A 27,248-nucleotide genomic window follows, 5' to 3' on the forward strand; every position below is an offset into this window, starting at 1 on the left:
CGATGTAAAAATTTGATACAGAGTTCACTGGAAATACAAGTGCGCAAAAGTTTCGTGCATGGACCACGAATAGTTTGACAAAGGGTTGATTAACTCAGCGACCCAAAATGTTGTGACTTACGTTAATTTGCATGTGTAGAGCGAACATGGAATAGGTATCAAGAATATATTTGAATGTCGAATATCCTGATGCGGATTAGGCGAAGGGTCGAAATGTCGAAGGATATTTCGACGGACAGCCTGATTACCCTGCCTTTTGAAGCTACTTGACCTACTTCGATATTACTCGGCAAGTGCATAAGTAAGCCTGATTAATTATACATCATCATCATCATCATCATCATCATCATCATCTTCTTCTTCTTCTTTTTCTTCTTCTTCTTCTTCGATAGAAGATGCGGCAAAGACATCGTGTAAAAAGTTTGTTATTTAGTAGTAAAACTACGATAAGTGAAACCTGACTTTTCGAACTGTACGATATCGAGAAAGAAATTGAGTCTTCGCAGCTCTTTCTTACGTTCTTTTACCACGATACTTCATATTCCGGAATAAATTTTGAGACGCGCGCTCCGGGAATGTATGTAATATGAATGCAAGATGGTAAAATATGAACACAGCTGAGCGAATATTTTTCACCGTTGAGAAACGTGCATCGGTTTATCAGTGACTTGATTTATCCAGAATCGCACTATCGTAGACGGTAACTAACGCGATGCTGCTAGCGTGATCTTCGATTAATTTATTGCGAGTCAGACTTACAGTTACAGCGATCGTTCTTCTTATTCTTGAAAAACTGTTGTAAACCTCAACAATCAGTTTCGTATGAAAAGCTCGCGCGAAGCCATAACTCGTTTCTCCATCGTTGCTATTTTTCGATCTTTGATAAGGAAACCTTTTATTTATTCCCTATTCTTCAGCCTCCGGTTGCTTCTCCTACAACGCGCTATACATTTTTCATTTTCCCTTACACCATCCCTCCTTAAATTTTATGACTGGATACTTTCTTCCTTTGACAGATAGAAATTCCTTCTTCAAACTACGTATCATCTCGATCCACTTCCCTAACCGGACACCTACGTACGCTACTCTACTTACGTCTGACCCACTACGTCATATACTACTGTCGTCCGACTCGTATCGCTGTATCTAAATCACAACGAATTCGGTAGATTTCGATTTACAGCATCGTATATTCAATTTCGACCATATATATAATTCCGAGTCGAAATCTGCAGAGTATTCTAACCGGAGACATCGTAAATCTGCCGACCTCCATTTAGATGGCACTCTTATTACGAAGTGATAGAGATCTCTGCAAATTGAGATCAATTTTTTAATATTATACGTACATATGTTAGAGAGTTGGACAAATTTGAAGGTATCTTTATAGAACTAATATAGAGAACTATATATAGAGAACTAATATATAGAACTAACATGTCGTTAATTAATGAAGTTCAACGATGAATTTCTTCAAGTCATTTTTCCGAGCTTCTGAAGTGTTCAGTTTTTCTAATGAAATAAAGATAGGGTGAATTCTTGATGCATATTGAATATTTTTTATCTCTTCCTTATTGAAATATATAAAATCTTCCTTTATTCTTGAAAAATGACACTGTGTCTATCAATCGATGCCCAGGTCTTCCCTTTCGTTGCCTCATTTGACGTCCGATTGGAAGCAGGTCGTTGCAAAAGTGCATAATAAATAATTGTCTTTGTTGAAAATTGTGGATCTTAATTGCCGAAATAAAAGTAAAGGAACACTAAGGTTACACTTAGAATTCATATTAAAATAGTTTTAGATTTATTTAATAAACGATCTCCAGGATCTTCGTCGATATACATTTGCACGCGTCTCAGCACTTTCTTTGTCTCATCATCTTCCATACCACACTGCCAACGGAACAGTTACATTCATCTGATTTTCGAGACGCCGCGCACACACATACTTATATTCACATACGTATGTCACTACTACGCAACCAATCTAGTCTAGCACACAAAATTATGCATATCTCAATAGTCTGCAAATCGAATTGGCCGACTAGAAACGCTATAAATTGTGCAAATAAATCAAGAGTAATTGTTTACAACCGAATTTGACAAATTACAAGCCAAATTGCTTGAATATCCTTCTGACTCAAACAACCCCGTCCCGCCGTATTTGGATTTGGTTAACGGGTGAATTACCGATATTGCAAGCTCGTGTACCAATTCGTACGAGATTCGATGATCGATAAAAGGAAGTGGATTTCCCATAAAAATAAAGTGTAAAATAAAGTAAGAATTTCCTTAGCGCGAGGATGGTTCAGCGCTCGATATGGTTTTAAAGCGTGCTATTCGATTTTAGGACGAGCGTCAATGGTATTCGGTCAGCATGAGCCGCCGGTATCGTTTCATCCGTAATTTCGAAGTTAGAAACGGTACGCGCTGCACTTAGTACTCGCGTTTCCCTGTGGATGAAATCAATATCGGATCGTTATGCCGCAAAACCATTAACATCTTCCCTGTATCGCTTCGTTCGCGGTTCGCCGCGAATGGCGTGAGAGAACAGAGCTTGGCGAACGATTCGAGGCCATTTTCCACGAGGTGGAATCAACAGTAATTTCGCGAAACAGGTCGATCGAACGAAGTCAGCGCGTCGAGACTGGTCTAACCGGAGTGGATAAACGAACAAAAAGGGTTAGATAAAAGCATGGAAGAATGCTCCGGCTAGATCGAGATAACGATGGCCCTCGAGAAGGATGATCGATACTGGTAAACCGGTCGATCGACAGTGACCCAGTTAGCCGGCACGAAAATTTCTCCGACGTCGAATTTATTTTTTGCCACGTCCCTAAACCAGATTGCCGGGGATTTGGCGAACCCTTTAATTATTAAACAATTTGTATGCAACCTCGACTTACTACAGCTACCTTGTTAAGTTATTTTCAACGAGATCCTCCTACGACATACCGTGCGCGACCCAATTTTCATTTCCTCAATCCAAATATTGTTCTTCCTGTTCCTGTTTGCCCGGCCACAAACGGCCGCATTCTACTTCTACAGCAAGTATATCGAATACGCTCGTGTTCTACTTTCAAGCCGTAGCTCCTGAGTCAACAGCTATGCTCCATGCTGTATTTCTCGTACGTTTTAACGGATCGATCGGTGATAAATAGCTTGAAATATTTGATGAAATATGATGGAGCTCCGGTGACAGTGATGGAAAGATCATGTCACGTTGTATGATTGCAGGTGCGTTCGAGGTCGTTGACCCAGCTGGACGCTCTGGGCAGCAAAATGCTGGACACGGGGGAACACCATCTGGGGGGTGGTCCCTCGCAACAGCAACCCCATCATCTTCACCACCATTACCAGCCTCAGCAATTACAGCACCACCCCCAAAACGTCGAAAGTAATCCCCGTCTTCTAGTACCCACGGCGTCGTCCGTCGAGGGAGCGCACCAGAATCGCACCCGGCACAAGCTGTCTCGGTCACAGGTTCGTATACATGTTTAACAACGAATCGTTAAATGTGAATGAGAACAATGAAAATTTGATCGCGGCACAGAGCCGCGTTCATTTCTATTATCTCATTCGTTATTCCAAATAATAAACGAGAATGTTACGTACAAAAGTTGCAGGTTTGAATATATGCAATATATATGAAATATGGTAACAATGGTTTCTTTATACATAGATGGTAGGAGAAGATTTAAAAATTCGTTAAACATATGGATTACTTGAGAAACCAATTATTTTGTATTTTAAAATAAACATTCGACGAATTTGGGGAAGACTGGAACTCTGCTTCTTTCATAGCTAATATTTTCTCTTATTACTTGAAATAACGAAGATATTTCAGCCAAATAAAATAGATGGAGTACCCTGTATACTGAAAGTAGAGAACTGGAAAGTAGAGGATTGTTATCGATATGCCAAAAAATGTCTAATGCAAGAATTTTAAATCCTTTCTTTTTCGTCTACTGCTGTCTATGCCGTAGTCACGTACTTAGTTCGTAATAAATTAGAGTTGTTAAACTTTGTATTAATTACTTAACACGCAAACATGTAGGTAAATGGCTACTTTTTGTTATGAAAATATTGCGAGGAAGGATGTGTATTAAGCAACGATAATTACTGGACAGTACGGATGCGAAACACGAGTCAAAGGTAGTCCTAATTTATGAGATAATAATTAAAACGTGTCCTAATTTTATCGAGGGCTTACGTAACCTTTACGATCCGTCGGTGTTGTTTCCCGGACCCGATCAATAACAGCAAACAATTCCGTACACATGCTAGAGAAGAAATTTATCTTACTGTCTGACTATAAGAGTACACGTACTACTGTAGCTCAAAGTAGTCCATTCGAAGTAAACCGTAGACAAGATCAGACCTCGCTAAAAACCTTTTGAACCAAACAGCCCCGGTATTGGTTCGCTTCCTCTTTTATCGTGTCTCGAGAACACGAATATCGTCGTTTTATGTTTGTTTTGCCGAAAGGAAAGGGGAATCGTCTGCTTCGGTAAATCCGTTGAGAAGGAAACCGCGAGTCACTACATAAATAACAAGTTGGTGCGGTTGGAGGATTTATTATGGCGACGTACGGCGTGAAAGGAGAATGAAAAGTGTGAGAAAGCCGAAAGGACTTAAATTCGATCCCTTGAAGGTTTTAGCCGAGCTCGCCAACGCTTACACCGGATCTGCAGCTCGTCGTTGAAACGGCAACGGAGTAACGAAAGATCTTGTTACACGAAACAACGCGTCTCGTGATCGTGGCAATCGCTGCCAATTCGAATAGCCGAAACCGATTCGTTCTATTTAAATTACCAAACGCTGACGCGATATACTGTAGCGGAAAGACAATGAAATTGCAACAGAAACGTAACGAGCACGCAGTGAATCTTGTTTCGCAGCTTCTACGGCGGAACAAATTGCGCGATCTCTAAAATATAACGATACAGCGTGGCCGTAAAATCGCTCGGACGTTAACAGTGGAACCGTCGAAGTTCCGAATTTCTCATAATGGTCCCTCGTAAGTTTACAGCGCCGCAGTTTTCGAGACATTTTCTGACTTTTTGTGATTTTTTGTAGAGTGTGTACGCGATGCGACTATTGTCCGTATGCAGGCATTCGGCGTAAAGTTAATTGAGCGAATGAGAAGCGAATGAGAAAAGAGAGAAAAGTATCGTTCACTTTGCTTCTAGCAATTCAAACGGCAGTTAGCATCCTGCGCGATTTTTTTGTGTATCTGCCATTTTCATCTCTTCGGTATGAGATTTAGACTTCAGTGAGTTTGGTCGTCAAGTTTGAAAATCTAGGAGAACACACGTAAAACGTAACTTATCGTCTATTTCCCTTGTAGCGTTCATATTACACAGAAATTTCTTATTTCAATTAGCAAATGACTGTTGATATTTAAGGTGCTTGCGCGAGATACGACACAAACGAACGTCACTGATAAATACTCTAATTTACGGCCTCGCTCTATCTCTTCCGCCAAGCATACATCGTTTCCTATAAATAGCATTCCGAGCACTGTGATTTTGCTCGCGTTCTATAATTAAGTTTCATAATTAATCGCTTCAGTACTGCGTATCCAAGTCTGATAGAATTCCGGATTAAAGGTCCAGACAGAGAAAATTGAAAACAAACGAAGGAGTCCTAAAAATCGAAGGGCAGACGAGACAAAGAAGGTCCACGACCGAGTGGAAAGGACAGAGGAGAAAATTGAAAGCAAGGGTGGCGGCAGTTTCCACGCCGGTAAATGAAATTACGCGCTGGTTGCCCTTCGAGTAATACGAGAGAAAAAATTAAGGGATCAGAGAGAGAGAGAGAGAGAGAGAGAGAGAGAGAGAGAGAGTGGCAAAGAGGAGGGTAGCTGGCAATTAATTCCAGCCGACCGAAACGAGACTCGTCGGGAACGTAAATGGCTCGTAATCGTTGGCATTACGCGACTCACGAAACGCCTCTCCAGACATTTTATCGTCTTATTTCCATCGCGGCTAACGAGTGAGACAGGGCCGTGTCGCCGCTAGCTACCATTTGAATTGCTAAGCGACCGATCTCCGTCAAACACCTGCCACTCGGTATGTCTCTGTCGAGGGTGCTTTCCCTCTAATCCCTTCTGGACAGAGGATTTCGTTCAGCGAAGATACAGACACCGACAAACTAGGTGTCCACTGTGAAAATACGCTCGAAACGTTGCTCGGCTTGAAACTTGTCCGAATCTCCGATGGTAGAGATACGTTTTCGTGAATTTCTTTACCAACACGGGGATTTCTAAGTAAAAGGGGATCCTTGGAAACTGACATTTCGGGGTGTTAATGGTTCTCGTTTGACTTTGTCTTGGGGCAAATCACTTTTTAATTTCACGCAATCTTTTACGCATTATTTTCCAATTTGTCGATTCTTCGTCAGATTTTAATGGCAACTGGAACGTTTACTATTCATTGCGATATTTGCAAAATTTATTCGAGAGACACGGGGAGAAAACGAATCGTGTAAAAGTTATTCGACGGAACTCATTACCGAAAGGGATAAGAAATCTTTCAAGAGAAGACTGCCGAAGTTAGAGACGACAAAAAGTGTAATCCTAGTAAAATCTTCCATAACTTTCGATAGAAACTGCACGTGACATATTCAGATGGAACTTTGGGAAATGTTAAATTGGTTGTATCACGAGATGAAGCGAAATAACAATCGAATAGGAAGTTTCGATAAGGACAATGGAAGAATCTTTTTCATCCTCCCTACGGCCCTGCAGGGGGACTTGGAAGTACGGCTACACGAGAGAATTGATCAGCCGAGATTTGTCGAGAGCACAGATGGCCTTTCCGTAGCTTTATTATTAAGTATCGCGAGGACTTATCAAAGAGTGTGGGCAAAGTTGCCGTTGAAGCGGAGAAAAGATCGCGAGATATTATGCAAACTCTGGCGTCGGCGCTGCTGTCCGTTTATGATAACCCAGGCCCGAGAGAAATATCGGGAAACTCGGTTAGCTCGAAGAGAATTGGAGCACTTAAGTCTGTCGGCTCGACGTCGTTTCGGCGTTTTCGCCGATGGAAAAGAATCGATATTACAGACGTTGCATGTTGAACAACTCCATTCTTGTCTCCAATTATGTAAAATAGCCTGAATAATCGTACAGAGAGGAAATTGCGTTTTAACGTATAGAAGAGTGTACGCTGCTCTCGCGTAATGATTGCAAATTGCAAGAAAATATTTCTTCGTTTGCCATTTCGTTAACCTCACCACCCACGATTATTATATTTATCCTTCCCGGATGCTAGCTTTTTCAACAAAGGCGACACGTTAACACTGTGAAAACTGCATTACCACTAAATAATAAATATCTGTAGAAAAAGGGAAAACAAATACGAGCTACAGAGATAGATATTAATGCACATTCTCGGTGGCGATAATGGACCGTAATCTCGATACTTCTGTTGGCAACGTGGTAAAAAATGGCAAGCCAATACGTTGGAACGTAAGAAGCTATCGGGGCGAGGAAAGATGCTCGAAGTGGAACAAGAAGGGAGTGGCAAAAAAGGATGATCGATTTCAGGCAATGAAACAGTCAGTCGAACTCCATCGATGGACAATTTCCTACGATTAGCTCCATTATCGTTCCACGAATGCCATCGCATCATCGCCCCCGTCCATCGAATCATCGTTATCCAATAGGAATTTTTGAAAGAAACTGATTGAACATAACGATCGCGTTTGTAGACTTATCACGGACGCGTATTTATTTTTATGACCGCTGATAGAATTACGGGACATTTGCCCCCGTGGGATCGGCGAAGCGTTCGCTGGCTCAGGGTCGAATCGATTACATGCAAACGGACCGCAGGTACGTTGTCTGTTCGCCATTATCGATTCACCAGATGTAAGTCTCAGAGACTAAAGACATGGTGCTCGTAGAATTTTCCAACGATATAAGAAGTTTGTTGGTTCTTAACGATCAATGACTGTTAAAATACCCCGTTGGAATATCGATCAGTGGAATTTCACGAAATTGATAATCGAATGCCGTGCGTTTGTAAAAAAAAAAAATGTAAAAGTGGAAAAAATGTTCAAAGAGAAAAAGTGGGAAAATGCTCTTCCTAATTTAAAACCTTAGTTCATAATTGAATTCTTCTTCTTTGTCTTTTTTAAACCGTTCGATAACTGAAAATAGGAGAAAATTTACGAGGCGGTATTCACATTTCTGTAAATACATACGTTTCGTATATCGCAACCTAACATTGTGATACTTGATATATTTCATTCTTCTAGCGTTGTGTTCGTAAGAATGTGCCTAACTGAACCAGCTTTTTCCCCTATATACGAATAGTTTCGACAGAGAGAAATATATGTAATTACAGTTTGATGGAATTCCTCGTTGAAAAATACTCAAAAAATTTCAGAGAACTCGTGTAATTAGAGATTCGGTTGGAAATTGAAGAAAACTCGGTATAACTCGAAACGAGCACTGTTTCAAACGAATGTTTTTTACTTACACAAGCTTCCCGGCTGTTTTGCATCGCTTTCAGGACAAGCTACACCAATAAAAACAATAGCGTCGTTTACAAATTGACTTTATGTGGGCTTGTCCTGTTTGTTCGACCACACGCGCGCTATTCTACTTGACCGGCCACTTGCGGCCCCATTTTACTTGTCGGCTCATATTTATTACATTCCACTGGAAGATGGGGATATTTCCACGGCATGGCTGCCCGCCCCCGGTACATTAATTAAACAGCCGAGAAACATTAAGATCGTTTAATGCAATTTAGACATGGAACAGTAGCCAAAATCCAGCGACATCTGTTATACGGTCGTTACAGTTGTGAGAAGAGAGAAACGGATGGGACGAGAAATAATTGAGAGAGATAGCGAAATAAAAGATAACGAGAAATGGAAAGAACGAAGAGAAAAGGAACGTAGAAGCGACAGTTCAGTGCGAAGAAATATAAAGAAGAAGAGAAGAAAAAAGTGTCGGAGAAAGGATAGGAAAAATGGAGAGAAAAAAGAAGAGAAAAGAAGAGGGTAAAGAAGCGTAGAGAAGAAAAGATAGGAAAGTCAAAGATGGAAGTTCCTGCTGATTCTAGAATTCAAACAGCTTATTATGCCCATCTGGCGTAAGATTTTTATATCCGATTTTACATCTCCCTAGCTGTAACTCAATCACCTCTTTTAATCGTAAACGATCTGTACTTCGTTTAAATTTATTATTGATAAGTCTTCATTCTATTGAACTTGTTATTTTAAGATTAACTAATAAGGGCAACTAATACGGAGCGATTTGTAAAATATATGCACGATTCTTCTCTGCAAACAGTTTTTCACCAGGACATTGCAAAAGATTTTACGAGCAGAGATCCATTCGTAACACGTCATTCGTGCAATACGAAATTCATAAAAGGCGGACGTATAAAAATTATACGCCGTGAAGAATAAACGGCGTACATGTGTTACGAAAGGTCCGGCGTCTTTGAAAGTAGTGGAGAACTATCGTACGAACGCACACTGGTAAAACCATCCGCGGCATGATACGAAACTCGACGAGGGAAGAGAAAAGAACGACAAAATGTATCGGTTAAACGGCAATGGGAAAAATACGAGCGGCAATAAAACGGGCGATTGTAAAACTAAGTGACAGGGAAAAGGTCGTGGCAAATGAGCGCGACTCATTTCCCATGTACAAGCCAACGGGTTCATAAATGAAAGCCCTTTCGTATTTTATTGCCTGTCATCGTCAGCCAACATAGAGAGGCTTTCCAGTTCGGATGGGCACTCAGCGTTTTCGCTAGGCATACATTACCACCGATGAGTAATTCGACACTTTCAAGATCAGTGAAATTCGATCAAAGGGTTACAATTTTCATTACCTTATCACTGCCCCGATGGAAGAACGTTTCTCTATGAAAATTGAGAAAGTGACAGAAGATGCAGTTGATTGTTTTAGCTTCTGAGAGGCTCGTGTTTGCAATAATTTGCAAGCCTGAATATCAATGGACGATAACGTGCATTGCTTTATCAGTCGCTTGTCAATGTCACTAAAAATACCAAATTTTCCGAACGTCGAGTTCTGTCTGTCATACATCAAACTGCGAACACCATTTCGCCATGCATTAGCTGAAAATTAATCTACGCTAAAATTGCGCGCGCCGACACGACGAATTTCCGAGGTGAAACTCCGTAATAAATCGAAAGTCTACCCTTTCATACAGGGTATGCAAATTTTCAAAACATTCGGCTGAAGAAGCAATCACGAGCTTACATAGGTCAAAGAGTTTCCCAAGTTCTTTGGAGTGTTGCCGCCAAATTTGCCACCAAGCTCTGCAGTATTCTCGAGCTTCGCTTCGAATCGCGCACTGTAATCCAAAGTTGGACACTCGGTGCCGAACTCTCGGTTCAACAGTCGGGCGTTGGTGCCAACGTCGTTATAACGTCAAGTTTGCCCAAATAATTGCACCAACCTGTCAAAACTTGGAAATCAATTTTTCAGGTATCCAGCAGCGAGTTCTTCAGCGTTAGCTTCGAGCTGTCCGATGATTCGAGCGGCCTAGACCGAGACGAGCTTCTGCCAGCTGTGAAAGGCACATACTTGGCGTAAGTTCGTTGCATTTATCAAACATCGATAATTTGTTAAACTATTCGCACAATATTCTCCGTGATATTCTACTAATATTCTTTACAGTATCAATATACAATATTATGAAACGCTTTGAAATTTCATTAACGCTATCCGAGACTCGACTATCGTAATTATATTGATAAAGTTTGCAAGCAATATGAAAATATATATAGAAATTATAAGCTATTTAGTACGAGTATGTATACAGGGAGATCTCGAGCGTACCGTAACAGACAATTATTTATATTGATTTTAATTGACCTGAATATTCAGAGGCACCATATTTCGTATTTATTATATGCTTAAAAATGGTGCATACTAATTTCTTACTAGATATTGCCAATGAATATCTTGTAATTTTTATATGACAAATTTGATCGACATAATGATGACGGTCGTGTCTCGTTATAGCACTAACGAAATCTAGTAGTTTTCTATGGTAAGCCACTACACACTTTTTATGTTTTTCATGGGAAATTTATTCTTAAATCTACTCTGTGTAATTTCCAACTTTACTTCGAATCGCCGCGGCCTACTTTTGCTCTGTCGACGAGCGGTCGAGTAATTATCGCATCAAAGAGAAGAATGGAGAGGCGATGAAAGTACCACGAGCGTATAACGAACAAATGAAACATCGACGGATTTACGTAGTCGTAAATGGCGGCTAGTAGCGATAATTCGATAGAATTTCAGAAGGAAATGAAAGCCACACGTATTTAGCGGATATCTCTAGACCAGGCCACGCCCGAGCGAGCCCTTTGAAGAGTCAGCTCGTGGCATTGCTTAATAATCGCCGTTAAATACGTAATAGCGCTGTAATCTCTTGTGGAGCTTCCAATATAATCTTATGAAAGTTGCTTGCCCTTTATGGACGCGTTATGGCGCGATGTATCGCGAACGATCCAAACACGCTACTTACTTTTGCACCAGGGATTTGTCGAGAGGCCATTACGCGGAGGCGTGGTGGCTCATTGTTATTGTTCTACTTGCTTTCGAGCAGAACCTTCGATCGTTCGCTGTGTAAAATGGGATTATGGAACGAAGCTATATGAAACGTTTATTACAGGGATGTGCTGAACGCTGCATGCGAGAGACGCGGAGTCGACGTGTCGCGGGTCGAGGTCCTCGATGGGTTCTCGCAGCCATTACCGATTCTCACCACGGATACTTCCAGCCTTGGAGGGAAGCACTTGCGGATAACAGGTAAATATGTGAACGACCGCAGACAGATGTTTTTTCGTTAAATGAACCGTTCAGAAGGAAGCCACATTGATCGGCCCCATAAATTCAAAGCTACAGGAAGACGATGACCTTACAAATACTGTCTTTTGAATTCACCTTGGAATTTACTGCTATTTATGAAATGTTCTTGCGATGGACCAACTTATGCAAGTAAATTATTTGTTGAATATTGATCATGTACTTAGGCGATAAAATTAAGAAACCAATGAAAAATGGATCGTTGATCGGTTTGGTTCCTCGGGCAAACTAGCCATCGCATAGAATTCGGATGGAAAATATCCTTTGAAAATAAAATGGAAGCCAGCCAAATCGAGCGAACCGAACACTTTATCGGATACATATACATATTACCTAATGCAAAATTTCAACCATAAAGTTCCATTTAGTTTCACTAATCTTCTTAAGAGTAATAAGTATTAATTTTAAAGACCTCGCACACTCGACGTTCAGTGAAATCGCCACATAACAGTCTCCTCTCTTACCAACGATGTAACATAAACATTCGCTTCGGTTCTCTATCGCTGGCCGTCCACGCGAACTCTCACTCGCCGAAAATTTCGCAAACGATATCCCGGAAACGCAGATAACGCTATATTTATTATACTCGAAACAGAGCGGAGCTATTAAAAGAAACGTCGAACGTAGAGACGCAAGTTGCTCGTTATCGCGAAAGTTCGCTCGTTAGCCCGAGAAACAGTTGTTTTCTCTGGTGCGATCGGCGCTGCGCCTTCGCGAGTTAAAGGTAACGTTCAGCGAGGAGTGGCCGTACAAATCGTGTAATAATTCATGCAGAACTGATAGCAGATAGGATCATGACAGTGTGCACGAGATTGAAACCGGTTCTAATTGATGTACGACCGTGTACGCGACGAATCTTTGCCGTGAAATTGATAAGTTAAACGGTCCGAATGAACCTGACCGTCCCGTCATCGATATAAACACGCGATCGTAATTGCGTCATCTCCGTTACGAGTGTGGAGTTTGCTGGTCCGTGTACAGCCGCGTGATCAACGCGACGGGAAAAGGAAATTGAACTCGATACTGGGGACGAAAGGGATAAAGTGTGTCCGTAAGGTGCTCCATCTTTTCATCGATAAAAAGGTATATACGCATGGGCGATAGTGGTGGAGCGTGTGCACGAGTGATAAAGCTGCACAGCTGACGATAAACAGATCGTTTCGGAGAAAAACTTTGATCGAAGCTCGGATACGCTCTGTCTGAGAATAATCGAATCATTCTACTTAGAACTCGGAATAAAACTGTTTGAAATATTCCTGAAAATATTCGAACTTATATGGAAACATTTTTTGATATTGTTCGCGATATATGTAGTTCGAAGTTTCGTTGTATCATTGTAGCGGGAGTTGGCTGCCACGGTTGTGTTGGTAAAGCTTGAAACAATTTCGAAATGTATGTAGAAATTAGAGGATATTTGCTGCAAGCACAGATCTGATACAAATTACCAGAGTATTTGAATCAATTATTTATCGCATTAATAAATCTCGACCATTTCACGAAACAATCTTTGGCAATTATACGTTTCAGGAAACTATTTATGCTCGGTATTAATTCTTTTGGAAAATATATTTGCAATAAATGTCTTGCAGTACATTTCCAGATTTATTCGATATTTTACCGATATAATCTCGATAATCGTCACTCGTTGCAGCGCTAACAAAATTTTACAAAGTAGCGCAAATAACATCTTCGTGAAAGTTTTCCGTAGTAAATGTTGGAATACTTTCGTCAGCTACTGTACATCGACCTTTATTTGCCCGAATGTATTTCGGTATCCATTAACGGTAATCCTTGCTGATAGATTTCGCGTGGTTAACGAAACGAAAGGCCGCAGAACTTTGCGAAACAAATATTTGCCAAAGCCGCGTATATTTGTATTTATGCTCGACGACGAAAAATGCAACGCTCTAAAGGAAAGAAAAACTGGCAGAAAATTTGAACAAATTTGTAAATCACACAGATAAAAACTAAAAGCGTTTACCTTTGCAATTCGGCCACTTTAATCGATTTCCAGTTGCGCGATTACAAAAGAGGATGTGGCACGTGAAGGGGGGAGGGCGAGAATGTTCGAATCGTTGACGGGAATTATTTATATCGAGCTTTTTCCACCCTTCCGACGCGTGGAATCGATTTCGAAAATGCCCTCGATTTTTATCACCGCTCCGGCTAAAACACGGTATTCCACCAACGACATATAGAATAACGATTAAACAAAAAAAGGAAAGAAGGAAAACTCGATGGTAGATTCCTATGGGCGCGTATCACGCGACGAATCATGGACTAAAGTCCTGAAAGCTATAAATAGCATCGTGAAAGGGTATACAAGGCTATAATTCGCGTTCATTAATTTGACCGATACCCTTGAAGGCGCATATATTAAAAGGAATTCGCAAGAACTCGAAGCCACTCGACGGATTTCACCTTCTTTTCAAAACACGAACGAGTTCCAACTTGTAATTTATTCCAACGGGAATAAAATATGCGGAAAGATTTTCTGACGATACGGAAAATGTAGTTGTAACTTCCGAAAATCAAGATTTACAACATACAATCTTGTTTAACTGCCACAGAGTCGATCTAATAAAGAATTTAAGAAAACACGTACTATCCCGACCGTTAAACACAAGAACTTTACTTTGCGTGGCTGATACCGCAGCGTGTTCTCGCGCATTCCGTTTCCTTAAAATATGTCATTTTCAAACTTGAGCTTTCTGCAAATTTCGTTGAAAGTTTCGCCTAACTTCAGAAATATTATTATAAATTTATAATATAAGAAACTGAAAAGTAAAAGCCAACGTACAGCTATGTAACACTATACGAGCAGTTACTTTGCAGCTTAATAAAGAAAAAATCTCCAACTTATTTACTTCGACTCGAAAGGACGATATTAAATATGAAGAAGATGAACGGTTACCTGGTTACGAAGCAATAATGCACGTTTAACTTGATTAATTGTGACCGGTAGCTATAATGGGAGCTACGCATAACGCTACCCATAACTTAATCCCTCGCAACGATACAGTTATCGTTGAGGAAATTCAATGGGAATTTCTATCGCGATCCGTGGTTTCGTATTAACGTTGTTCAACATCGTTTAATTCAATTGGAGAAAATACTCGAAGTATTTCATTTTATGCACGAAACAACGGATAAGAGAAGAGTGGAGTAGAACTGGGAACAAGGTAGAAACATAAAATGAACTCGTAACCTGGGAGGAAAGTTGAAGGAAACACGGTTGGAATGACTTTTACGCTGAAGGTTGTTCGAAGGAAGAAAACCTCAAAATCGTTATTTTCCTTGTAGTTTCTGGCGTTGAAGAAACGCGGATGGACGGCTCGCGTAGCAACGCTATAACGTTACGGCTCTTAGCGAAAACCGCCGGTGAAATACCTTGTTAAAATCAAATTCTGTTCTCGGACGATCCTCGTCCAACCATATTTCCACTTTTCATCGTGGCGACTGCGTAGTTCTAGATAAGCAGCTTTTTAAGCATTATTTCTAACGAAAACTCTTACGTTTCGTTATCTAAAATGTACGAAAAGGGAAGAACTTGAAAGTTTCTGCTTTCTTTTATCGTCTGGTCTGTAACGATAGGTATCGACGATATTTTTAGAATTCCACGTGTGACAAATTTAGGGGCTCGAACGGCGCGTCCTTGAGATTTAGAGCCCCCGAAAGAAACGTCGCGTGGCTGACGCAAACGGTTTTAATGCGTGAACAAACGTTCACGCAATTATTTACTGGCTTTCGATGAATATCAGGCTTAATAGTTACTCTTCTGCGCGTTACGTCGAAACGTTCCCTGCCTCACGCACAAATACACGCTAACGAGAGGGGGAAAAAACGCACGATCAGATACAGTCGAACGCTTAAACGCGAGTGGGAAACGTCCGTCACTGGTCAGACCGCCATGCGAGATTGTCACGAACATCGATAAAACGCTGTCTGTTTCAACTAAAATAAACTTTGTCGTCATAAAATGTAATTCCTGGAATTCCAGGCGTATTTATCAATCAAGGATATCAATCTTAACGTTCACTGCTACGTGTACACGCTTTTTGTTAGCAACTTTTCTATCGTTAAATCAGATAAAAAAAAAATCTCTTCGAATGGATCGCAGCTACACGAATAAAGTTCCAAGAGTAATCGTCGTTTCCTTCGATCTTTCTTTTCTCCCCTCGTCGAATCGATCGAGATGCAAGTAAATGCCAAATGGCTGTAGAAAGAATCTGACTACGATGCTGTATATCTCACGGAAAACTTTAGTTTTCGAAGTGCATTCAAACACGATTGTTCGTTTTCTGTTCCAGTTAAGGACAACGACAAATCGAACTCGAGGTCGTCGAGCCAGAGGAGCAACCAGAGCGTCTCCCTGAGAAAAGCAAGCGGGGTAAGATTGCCCTCGTAACATCCGAAAGAAATACCATTTAATTCCTTTAATGGAACCTTGAACGCCTCCTGCATCCCAGTAGCGGCTGAAGAGTCGATCGTTGAGAACAACCTTTTGCTCTCTCCTCACTTTGCGTTCTCATCCCTCCCGAGCCACCCTTCTGATCGTTCGACGCCCACCTCCGATGCTTCCTTTTCGATCGGCTCAGATTTTTTTAATTAGCGCGAATGCCCCCAAACGAATCGTTTGTCAGGTGCTCGGATCTGTAATTTTCCCAGAAGCGCATTTTCCAAGGTGTTTAATATTGGCTCGAAGCCGATGCCTCATTGTGCGCCGGGGCAAAAGCTGACACACATCGCCGTACTTTCTCCTAATCTTCGATCGACTATATAGCCACCGACTACGTGGCTTTAATAATCGCGGACAATACGATGACATCGGGGGATTTCTTGAACCTTGACCCGCTGAGCAGAAGACAAATTACGAAACGAACCCGAACGTCACGAACAATGTCCGTGGAGGTCGACGATTGATACCGATTCTCTTATTACGCTGGCATCCCAGATTCTAATGAGTCCACGTAGCTGAAACGCGATTCCCTCGTCAATTTTCGGTACACTGACATTGTGTGTTCTCTGTTTGTCTATCGTGTTACCATGGTTGTTAGCAAACTGGAAATAGACACCCAACAATGCTTGATTATCCCTTACATTGCTCGGCCTGGTCAGTAAGTTGTCGATGTTTATATATTTATAGAAATTTGTGAAATGCAAAAATATGTATTATCGTTAAATAATAAGTTCGTTCGTACACTGTATACATTTCAAAGTATATTATAAAAACTATTGAAAAAATCTAAAGATACATGGACCCGAGTTTTTTTATTTGAAAGATACAAATTTATAGAGAGATAGGATAGATGAACTTATTAGTCAATCTAATACGTAAAATATCCAAAATATAGTAATTATTGATTAACGAGTGAAATAAATCTCTGTTTTGATTCTATTTCTTTGCTTGTGTTCACAGAGATAAAAATTTCTGTAAACAGATGCGGTCTAGTGATCAGAACCGATTCATCCCATCGCGTTAACATAATTCGAACGGCTTCCTGTCTTCGAAACGCGTCTTTATTACTTCTTGAACTTTATTATCGTTGTACAAAGCGATTGTTGTAATTTCGCCGCTTAGCCAGAGATCATATCAGTGTTTCCGATACAATAGATGTTCTTGCACCGTAATATTAGAAACTAGGCGAGGAAAACCGCACGTATCTCGAAGGTTCGCTCCAAATTGGAGAGTAACTTGGATGTCTGACCATTGCTAGCGACAACTACTTTCTTCGACCGCGAGTTCGTTAAGTCACTTTCGAACAGCTTCGAATGACGGTTTCATACGATATTCTTGGTACCATTCTTGTCATACTGTTAAAGTCAAATTATCGGACGTATGTTTTGTAGAGTTGTCGATGTCGCAGCGGTCGTTTCTTCAGCGTCTCGACGGAAGACTCGAGCGTCGACTCCGAGATCGGTAGTAACACCACGCTTACGTCTGGTCGGAGCTCCGCTGGGGCTGCGGGGCCCAAGACCAGTAAACAGCGATGGAGTGGCTTCTTCACCAATACCAAAGGCACGAAACTCGATCTACTCACCGCTCAGCTGGACGATTATAACAAACATGGCGTGCCGAAACTTTCCGAACTTTCTCACGAACTCAATTTTAACGAAGATGGTAAGAAATTTCTTCGTTAATATATCGGATTAGAACTAGATATATTCGTGGATCGTTACGATTAAAGTAACACGATACGACGAATAGCTATGGAAAGGGGTAACACTAACACGTTCTGTACAACAAACTTATATTTGTACCCAATAAATTATCTTTCATTGCGAAATATTCAATATACATATTTATATCACTGGTCGACGATTCTTCTTTTATACAATGTAAACGATGTGTACGATCGAGTAAAAGTACTTTACAGTCACGTTGGATAAGCTCATGTGCCGTTCGTAGACGTACAATTTCGATTTTGTGCGGGCGTTGTCATCGGTTCGTAGTCTTGAAATGTTCCAGGCTGAAAAGATACACAATAGACACGACATAGTTTAATTAACGAATATACATTAGGGATTACATTAACACTAAACATTGGAAATGAATTTTGTCGCAGTCTTGTACAATCTAGAACACGATTGGCGAGATATCGTTCAAAACTCGGATCAACTATCGGAGAAGCAACAGCAACAACAAACTGCTTTATGGGAGCTAGCTCAAACGGAGGTAGCTTACATAAAGACTCTAAAGGTTGTGACAGACGTAAGTATTCTAATAAAATATTTTTACACGAACTCTGTATAAAGATATCAAGTCTTTATTGTTTCAATCAATTTATAGCTGTTTATGGCGTGCCTCTGCAGCCTGCAGACCTCGAATATCCTGAACGAGGTCGACAGGACAAAGCTCTTCAGCAACATCCCTGAGATCTACGCAGCGAATCGCTACTTCTGGACTGAGTATGTTCTAGTGATGGTAAATACATCGAGGACCACTGGACAACCGCTCGATCCTGGCCACCTTCTGCAAGGTTTCGAAACATTCGAGCAAACGTTCGCACCTTACACCAGATACTGCGCCGAGCAGAGTAAATGTCAACAATACTGCAGAGACCGTTTGAATGATAATCAGCTATTCACGGTCTATCTCGTGGTAAGAGTCTTGTAAACTCATTGTTAAAAGAAGACAGCTTGAAGAAGTGTAATAAAAGGATATTTTATTTTCTGATTTATTTTATTTCTCTGTTTATTAGTGGTGTGAAACTCAAAAGGACTGCAATCGGCTGAAACTGCTTGACATACTGGTGAAACCTATGCAGAGGCTGACGAAATACTCTCTCCTTTTGAAAGCTGTTCACAAGAACACGGAGAACGAGGAACAACGAGCAGAATTGACGCATATGGTAAGAAAAATGTCACAGTACTTCCTTGATGTTATTATATCATTGCTACAAATAATTTTAAATGTTACAGATCAAATCTGTAGACGACTTCGTGGCATCAGTGAACGCAGCCTTGAAGAGGAACGAGGAAACAGCGCGGTTGGCCAGTGCCGCGTCTCGAATAGAGAGTTATGACGTAGTCGAATCTAGAGACGAAGAATTAGAGAAACTGATTAAAATTCACAGCACTTTTGACATTACCACTGTTCCAATGCCAGGTTGTCCGAAAGACAGCCTAAGAGTACTTCTTCGCGAAGGAGACCTGAAGTTGAGAGATGCCGCTAGTAGTAAGGTAAATGATTGATCATGCAAATTCCAAAAATGTAAAAAATATTAAGATTGAATAATAACTGGAATCTTTGCACTTTGTTTTTCTTTTTTTATAGATGGAAGTACATGTGCTGTTACTAACGGACATGTTATTGATCTGCAAACCGTCGACTAAGAAAACCTCGTCCAGTGGGCTGACTGGCACCGTCGGGGGCGGTTTGAAGATTATAAGACAACCGTACGTCATCGATCGCATCCGAATACACGAGCTGAAGGAACCAAGTAGCTTAGGCTTGGTTTATCTGAACGAGTATGGGGCGGCATCAGCTGCTCTGGTTCTCAGCGCCGGAGAATCAAAATTAGCCAAGGTATGCTTCCTCAGCTATGACATTCGAACATCGAAACTTTCTTCTCAAAGTTGTAACTGAGAATTATACGTGTCCTACTTTTTAGTCCTGGATGGAATCCATAAGAAAAGCTCAGCAGCAATTCGCGCTAATGAAAGTGCCACCACTTGGCAACACGATGAATTTGGGCACAGTCAGTAGACAACCGAGCACCTTCCTTGGTGACGTTGAATTCGAGCCAGAAGAATGCGAGGGTATACCGAAAACACCTCGAGGAAGTAGCAGAGCGTCGAGAGTGAGCAGCCTTGCCCACAGTCACAGGTACTAGTTCTAGCCTGATTAACAGATTCTGGTGAAGTAATAGGTCGGGATATCAAAGCTCTGCGAGCCCTAATAGTCATGAAACACCTTCCAGTGGAAGCATAGAGATGGAAGGCGTTTCACCGGGAAGTAGCAGCTTCCTGCCTAGCTACAATGCGAGCAGAAATGTCAGCGTGGAAACAAGTGAGCCACCGCGAGCCTCGAGCGTATCGTCGGAAGAAGGAGGTGAAAGTTCTGGACACAACCACAGACCTTTACAAATAAGGTAAATATACCAAGAACGACACAGAATGTTCGCAAATAACACAAGTGTCTTAAATGCAATTTGACCAATGTTTGACCGTTATTTTAGTCTTAACAAATTTGATAATAGACGATATCCGCTGAGTAAGTCGCCGACGCCTAACACGTTGAGTGTCCAAGTGCCAGCGTACTCTAGCTTGGGCCAATCGCTGCCAAATTTGACCCTAGCCACTTCGCCACAAACTTCGACCGTGTCTCCGACACCGCCAAACTCGCTTCTTATTGTACCCCAAATAACAAAGAGCAAGGACACTTTGCTTTCACCAGGGCACCGAGGTAGCAATTACCCACGCGGGAGTATATCTTTTTCCTCCCTTCTTACCCCTTAGATATCTGTTGTGACCAGAAAACCACCGGCGAACGTAGCACTGTGCATGCTTGACAGAAACTTAGAATAGGAGAATATAGAACATTTAAAATTGAGGGATCAAACAATGTCGGCCTAATTTATTTCTTCCTACTGCACTGATCCAATTCTTAGAAATAATTCGTCCTGTTCCTCTTTAAGGCTTCTCCCAATCCTACTATCATGAAGTAATCACGAATGATGAAATTTCCACTGCTTGACATTAGCACGATAAAAAAATAAAATAAGCCGAATAAGTTAGGGTGTTAATTGGAAAAATACTATTAGGTATCTCGTATCCACCACCATCGCCCCCGAGAGGGGCGCTTAGAAGAGCGTTCGCGATTCCTCAATCACGAAACCCACCTCTCGTTAAAACGAGACACATAAGCTCGTCTGTGACACAGACGGTTCAGCCTACGATGAATCTAGACACAGAAGCCATTGAGGAAAGACGAAGAAGACTGGAACCTTCGCACAGGATGCCATCGACCAGCAGCATCGCGGAGGAAAAGGTTCATTGTTTCATCTAAAATTACGATCTCTTCTCCTTTGGCATTAATTTGATAACAGTATTGATATCTTTTAATATTTTTTTCTTTTTTTTTTTACGTATATATATATTGTCAGAGAAAGAAGTTCGGTTGCGAGATGTTTTATAAGTATAAAATGATTAAGTCAGCTTGTTCTTAGTAATGAAATCTCTTGGAACATTTTATACGTCTCCTGAATATTCAAACGACACGAACTGCACATAGCTAGTGCTTCGTTAATGACAAAACAGAGTTCCTTAAAAATCAATATAGAGACACCCACGACGTGCTTCTTCCTTTTCCTTTGATTTCATATAGAGCAGAAAAATGTCCCAAATTTTCAACTTAAAAAGAAGATCATAGAACGTTCTGTATTATCTATGGATCTTGAATGACTCCCTTTACAAAACGAAGAGTTTGGAGATGCATATATCTTCTTTTTTTAGAAATGACTAGAACTGGGATACAGGAGTAACCTGCCGAAAAGATAAATTGCTACGGACCATCTGCATTTGATGAGGGTGTACGTGATACGTCGTGTTTAGAAACAAGATGTTCCTTTCTGTTATCTGTATGCAAGTGCTGCACACACTTTCATGCAGAACCAGAAAGTGGTTCAAACAATTTGAGAATGGATTCAACTTGAATAAGTGAACGTCTCGTACTCCCTGTGCCTATAATATGAACCGAGCAATTTTACAATCGGTGAGTGTAACATGTTCTACTTCGTACAGTTAATTTTGTAAAATAAGAAATGTAAAATATTTGATTCTACATTATATTGTACATCTATGTTCTTCCAGATTGGGGCCATTCGAAATCAACGTGAAGTTTGTACCACGACCGTATCATTGTAACTGATTTGATTCTAGCTGTATAACTTTTAGATCTCATTTTGTAATGAACTTGTCGTGGAGGTTTGAGACAGACATGTTTCAATATTACCCTAGTTCATTTAGAATTCTAAGCGACGAACAAAAAAATGGCCTACCTAGTGTAATTAATATTACAACTATTTATCGTGATTTAAGTTTAGATGACTATAATAGTTGGAGTAAGATGCCTTTAGAGCAACAATTTTAAATTAAACGAGTTCGAGTTTTGTGAGTTAATGATATAAAAAAAACAGGTACGAACATTTAGAAAGAAAGAGGCTACACACGTAGAGAAAAATCACACTTTACGTAGAGAAAACGAAAGAAGAAAAAAAAAAGAATGAACAATTGCGTTACTCTCTCGTATAAGCTTCGATCGACACACGACTTATGAACGTGGACAGAATTACGAGAGGCACGAAACGAGAGCGGGTGACACGTTTACTTTAAGTACAAATTCTATTTCGCAATATTTTGTTCAAGAGACTGAACTGAAGTGTCGGGCTGTCGGCGAACGTTACCTAACTAGAGACAACAATATGTAGAGAGAAAAAAAGAGCAATGATTTTATACGAGCTCCTTTACGTAAGGTTTCTTTCAATCCTCTCCTTCCCAAAATTTGCGCAGCTTGTATTAAGCTTAAAGTGTTAAATTTACTATAAAAAAAAAAAGAGTACTGATTGTGCGTGTATGTGCTATCATCATTCACGATCAAAGTCAAAATATAGTACATAATTTATTAACCACTTGTGTCGTCATTTAATACCCAATTAAAATCCTTATTGCTAAACCTAATACCAAATTCTTAAATTAATCCTTAAAGGTAATATTAACAAGTTGACACCTTAACGAAATATTTTCTTAGTTCTTCTTTTTATTAATAATTTCTTATATTCGTCGAAAAAAGTAAATGTGACACTGGTAATTTTAAGCAATCCAACGAGTATTTTTTTATTTATTTCTTTACAAGAGATTTCCAACAAATCATATTTTATATACAAATAAATTAAATACTCTAAACATCACAATATCTAATACCGACTTAGCTGTTTCGCATTTTGTTCATCTATTTACATACGCGCACGGTGTTTCAGATTTTTCAGACACTCGTCTACCATGTACCCATAACCCAGGAGATAAAAGATGTTGAATGTTGTTAGAATGCTGTATTGCACACTTACTTGAAAGCTCGAGGGCGAAGGCAAGTCCCAACTACGAGGACGGCAGTGCGAGCTCGACATCCGTCAGCAATCATTCGCCATGTCCTGACATGTTCGTGCCTCGCTGCGTTCATCAGCCAACGCTTCTAAGATATCCAATAAAAGTTCACGACTTAATTGCTTTAACCTTGGTAGCCTTGCAACCTGTAACGAAATAAGATGGCATTTGCAATAAAAAAAGATCTATTATTTTATAAAATAAATATAGTATTGTAACATATACCTTCGTAAAGTGATGCACAATGAGATTCAATGCGTATTTCTTCATGTCAACAGCTTGCATCCTATCCGCGGCTTCCAAGATTTGTATGACGTTCTCAAAAGTGACATTCATCTCAAGATTCTGTTTGCAAAACGCTTGCAATCGATTATTTGTAAAACCATAAAAAACCGGCGCGGTAAATAAATATAAAGAGTCTTCAGGCGGCATTGAAACGTCCGCGTAATAAATATACCTTAATAAGGAGTCGAATGACTCGGAAGATGGAATCATTTCACCGATTTGTATCTATTGTAAAGACACATGTTTTATTAAATTATATTTAATAACCATAAATAAACAAATGTGTAAAAATCGACATCTTACGTTTACTGTATTATTTTCAGGCATAAAAGAGCGAAACATCCCCTCAAAATAGCAACAACGCGCCGCGAGAATGGCCTTATGGGCTGGAATCGGCACGCCATCTAACATAAGCGTTATATCACAGAATTCTCTGCCCACACTTTTAAGAAATGCCTCCATGTCCTGCTCCAAAGTCGTTCCTAAAGTAACAAATAAATTCAAGCAAAAAAAGATAAAATGATTATTTCATAAGAAATTTTGAAAAACCTCACCTGTACTAAGATCGCACTGCCTAGGAAATACACTTCTTTGAGGCATTTGTCTTTTTCTAATAATCTCTACCATCAAAGGTTGATCCAAGGTCTCAAATTCCTTGCTCATTACAATTTGATTGTAATTGATTTCTTTTACAATGAAACTCAAGCAAAACTCCTTTATAAAATATAATTTTAAGTGAGCGGCATTATGCAATGCTTCTAAAACGTTAGCGTGACTTATAGTGGCTTTCAAATATTGAACGCACAACTGCTCCAATCGTTTCATATTAAATTGCAAAGCTAAACGATAGACATCCATCATAAGAAGCACAATTCGATTGCTTAATGGGTCTTCGACACGACTGCTCGACTCATCTTCATTTCTTTTTGTTGGATCGATACGATCGGTGTAAATATAGTTAAGAACCATCTCAAATGCCTCTGGAACAGCATCTTTCAGTCTTACCTAGAACATAATAGCAATACAACACATTGTTGGTTCCCAATAATGGGTATCAAAACAATAATATTTTACTAATATCACTTACTTCTAACAATGGCATATCTTTGATCGGTACATCTGCGGTTCCAAAAACTTCCTCTAAATGTTTATCTCGTTTCTCTCGAGCTTGCCTAATGCGTGTCCTAAGAAATTGTGAACGAGCCGCTACCATAGCTATGTGAGCAGATATTTTGGTTTCTGTATCTCCTACTATAAATTCTACATCACAGAAAAGGCGCCCGTTCAACAACCTTCCAAAATCATCATGTAAGGTACATTTTGGATAAGACGAAAATTGGAATCGGTACGTTTCCCCAGATCGGACATTATTGTCGACTGTTCCACCGAAAATGAACATTGCTTCTCCGATTACCGCTGCTGCGTGAAACAGTCGACCAGAAGGAACCTGACTATCAGCAGATGGCAAAATAATATTCCATGTTTGCGTATCGAGATCATAACAGTGAAGATCGTTGGGTAACGTAGAATCAGCTGCGCCGCCAAACACGTAAAGATGTCTATCAAAACTAACCATGGTGTGACCATATCGTCGCGCTGGCGGAGGTGGTGCACCACGAAGTATATGCTCCGTTGAAATTCGCGTCCATCTAGGATATATTCCGTTGAATACAATATAACTTCGAAACACAGAGCTATAAACCTACCGCCTTTCTCGAAAGTGGAATTGAAAGAGACTATTTGTGATCTTAGCTCCACTCTGGCCACTGAATACAAACATGGATTCGCGTGCTACTGCAACAGGAAAGTTACAACACGTTGGTGGGCAATCACCAGACTGAACAACCTCTTCCCACACTCTTGGTTCTCCAGGCTAAAAATAATAAAAATGTAATTAATAACTTGCTACTCTGTTTTAGATATAGTGTATTAATAACTTACTAATAATGATATTGTCCACATATCATTTAATCTTGCATTACCATCATAACCAGCAAATATCCATAATTTATTATCATATACAGCAGCCCCATGTGCAGATCTAGCTACAGGAGTTCTAGAAAGAAATGCGAAATTTGTATTTCATATAAGTATACAATAGATAATCTGAAAAAAAACATTAGAAAGTAAAAGTAAATTAAATAAGTAAGTGAAACATACTTCCCAATAAATTTCCATTCTGTCCAATGACCAGTTTGGAATCGGTACTCAAATAGGTCATTCTTATTTGTGAGATTCGAATTGGAATGTATGTCACCAGTGTAACCACCAAATACAAACATAGACGAGTCATGCACAACTGCAGAATGATGATATCTTGGAGCAGGAGGTACTCCTGTTGCAAATGCACGACCCCAGGACTTTTCTTTTACATCAAATCTCAATAAATCATTTAACATTCTTCTACCATTATCACCACCAAAAACATAGATCGCATCTTTGTATGCTACAACAGTATGTTTGCTACGCCTGTGTATAATACAATATAGTGAACTTCTGAAGTAATGTATTTACAAAACTTTTTCTAATATGACATTTAATTAAAGAAAGTAAAGAACAAGAACAAAACAAATTTAATTAATAATAAATTACATTTAAACACTATAGCAACTTAATTTATAGAAGAATTGTATTGGTAATAATTAAAAACTTTACAAATTATGTATTATCATTTATTTACAATATTCATTTAACAATTACAAATAAACTCCTTTAGACAAAGTTAGAAAGTAAATAAAGAGACTGGAAAATGCTGGGTATAACTGAAACACTGATGCACAATTATTGGAATTGAAATGCTGTAACAAAATTGTTGGTTGCATATTGTAGAGAAGAAAAGCGTAAAATATAGAAATAGAAAATAACATATAATTCAAGTGGTAAACTAAATTAATTGAAATTACCTGGCACCAACGAATTCGTCACATTCTGGCATACGTTGCCAGCGATGAACAGTTTCAAAAGGACCAAAATCAAGAGTCAAACACTCTGCTGTCGCAACGTTATCCATTTTTTATTACCTCCAAAAAATAGAATCACTTTAAAATATTCATCTTTAACCTATATACTGACTTAACCATTCCTCATTCTTCATAACTTTACAACGCTCGTCAAACAAAAATGAATCTATAAACGTTTCCAGTCACGAAATTCAACAGTATCGTATTGAAATATCTGAAATTTGTCGTGTACTAGCTACAATCTAAATAAATCGTCCGCTAGCGACAGAACTGTCAAAAACGTGTGATTGGATTGATCGGTAAGATTACGGCATACAATAGAACACAATTGAATTTACATACAATTGTTTATTTCACGCATAATTAATAAAAATAGTCTGTAAGAATATCTGCTTTAAATTATACTTTATGACATATACGATTATTGTTCACATGAATGTGAAATGTAAAATACAGAAATCATCACGAGAAAATTGGTTCTATTCCCAAACTTTTTTATCAGTAGTACCAAATTAATAAACGGGGAAAGA

At 39.7% G+C, this 27,248-nt stretch overlaps 2 protein-coding genes across 22 annotated transcripts in view; one reads left to right on the forward strand and one right to left on the reverse strand.

The window, feature by feature from the left end:
• The window catches only part of LOC122570238 (pleckstrin homology domain-containing family G member 5), an 86,005-nt gene extending 63,541 nt beyond the window's left edge, over positions 1-22,464 (forward strand). For 13 of the 19 annotated variants that reach the window (XM_043732315.1, XM_043732318.1, XM_043732321.1 and 10 more), the window contains 16 exons: positions 3,238-3,483; positions 10,481-10,584; positions 11,676-11,812; positions 16,180-16,259; positions 17,720-17,990; positions 18,436-18,581; positions 18,660-18,971; positions 19,072-19,221; positions 19,292-19,552; positions 19,647-19,898; positions 19,984-20,198; positions 20,275-20,463; positions 20,551-20,780; positions 21,136-21,362; positions 21,827-22,085; positions 22,184-22,464. In XM_043732315.1, coding sequence (XP_043588250.1) covers positions 3,238-3,483; positions 10,481-10,584; positions 11,676-11,812; positions 16,180-16,259; positions 17,720-17,990; positions 18,436-18,581; positions 18,660-18,971; positions 19,072-19,221; positions 19,292-19,552; positions 19,647-19,898; positions 19,984-20,198; positions 20,275-20,463; positions 20,551-20,780; positions 21,136-21,362; positions 21,827-21,832 — 2,826 coding nt within the window. In that variant the 3' untranslated portion in view covers positions 21,833-22,085; positions 22,184-22,464. Of the gene's footprint in view, positions 1-3,237; positions 3,484-10,480; positions 10,585-11,675; positions 11,813-16,179; positions 16,260-17,719; positions 17,991-18,435; positions 18,582-18,659; positions 18,972-19,071; positions 19,222-19,291; positions 19,553-19,646; positions 19,899-19,983; positions 20,199-20,274; positions 20,464-20,550; positions 20,781-21,135; positions 21,363-21,826; positions 22,086-22,183 lie in introns of those variants that run through there. The other 6 variants (XM_043732327.1, XM_043732330.1, XM_043732325.1 and 3 more) reach the window with 5 other exon arrangements.
• LOC122570242 (leucine-zipper-like transcriptional regulator 1) lies at positions 18,104-27,056 on the reverse strand. Of its 3 annotated transcripts, none has more exons than XM_043732338.1 (10): positions 26,662-27,056; positions 25,919-26,227; positions 25,700-25,814; positions 25,465-25,631; positions 24,846-25,407; positions 24,313-24,763; positions 24,062-24,240; positions 23,699-23,983; positions 23,437-23,619; positions 18,104-18,339 (listed from the first exon to the last, which is right to left on the reverse strand). In XM_043732338.1, the coding sequence occupies exons 1-9, from the start codon at positions 26,766-26,768 to the stop codon at positions 23,500-23,502; spliced, it is 2,295 nt and encodes a 764-aa protein (XP_043588273.1). In that variant the 5' UTR covers positions 26,769-27,056; the 3' UTR covers positions 18,104-18,339; positions 23,437-23,499. The 3 variants fall into 3 exon arrangements, with proteins under 3 accessions (XP_043588273.1, XP_043588274.1, XP_043588275.1); XM_043732340.1 differs by lacking the exon at positions 18,104-18,339 and having other exon boundaries at positions 23,135-23,619; positions 23,699-23,818; positions 23,931-23,983; XM_043732339.1 differs by lacking the exon at positions 25,919-26,227.
• Positions 27,057-27,248: the final 192 nt, after the last annotated feature.

The sequence above is a fragment of the Bombus pyrosoma genome, linkage group LG8 (genome assembly GCF_014825855.1).
Source record: "Bombus pyrosoma isolate SC7728 linkage group LG8, ASM1482585v1, whole genome shotgun sequence".
NCBI classification, from domain to species: Eukaryota; Metazoa; Arthropoda; class Insecta; order Hymenoptera; family Apidae; genus Bombus; species Bombus pyrosoma.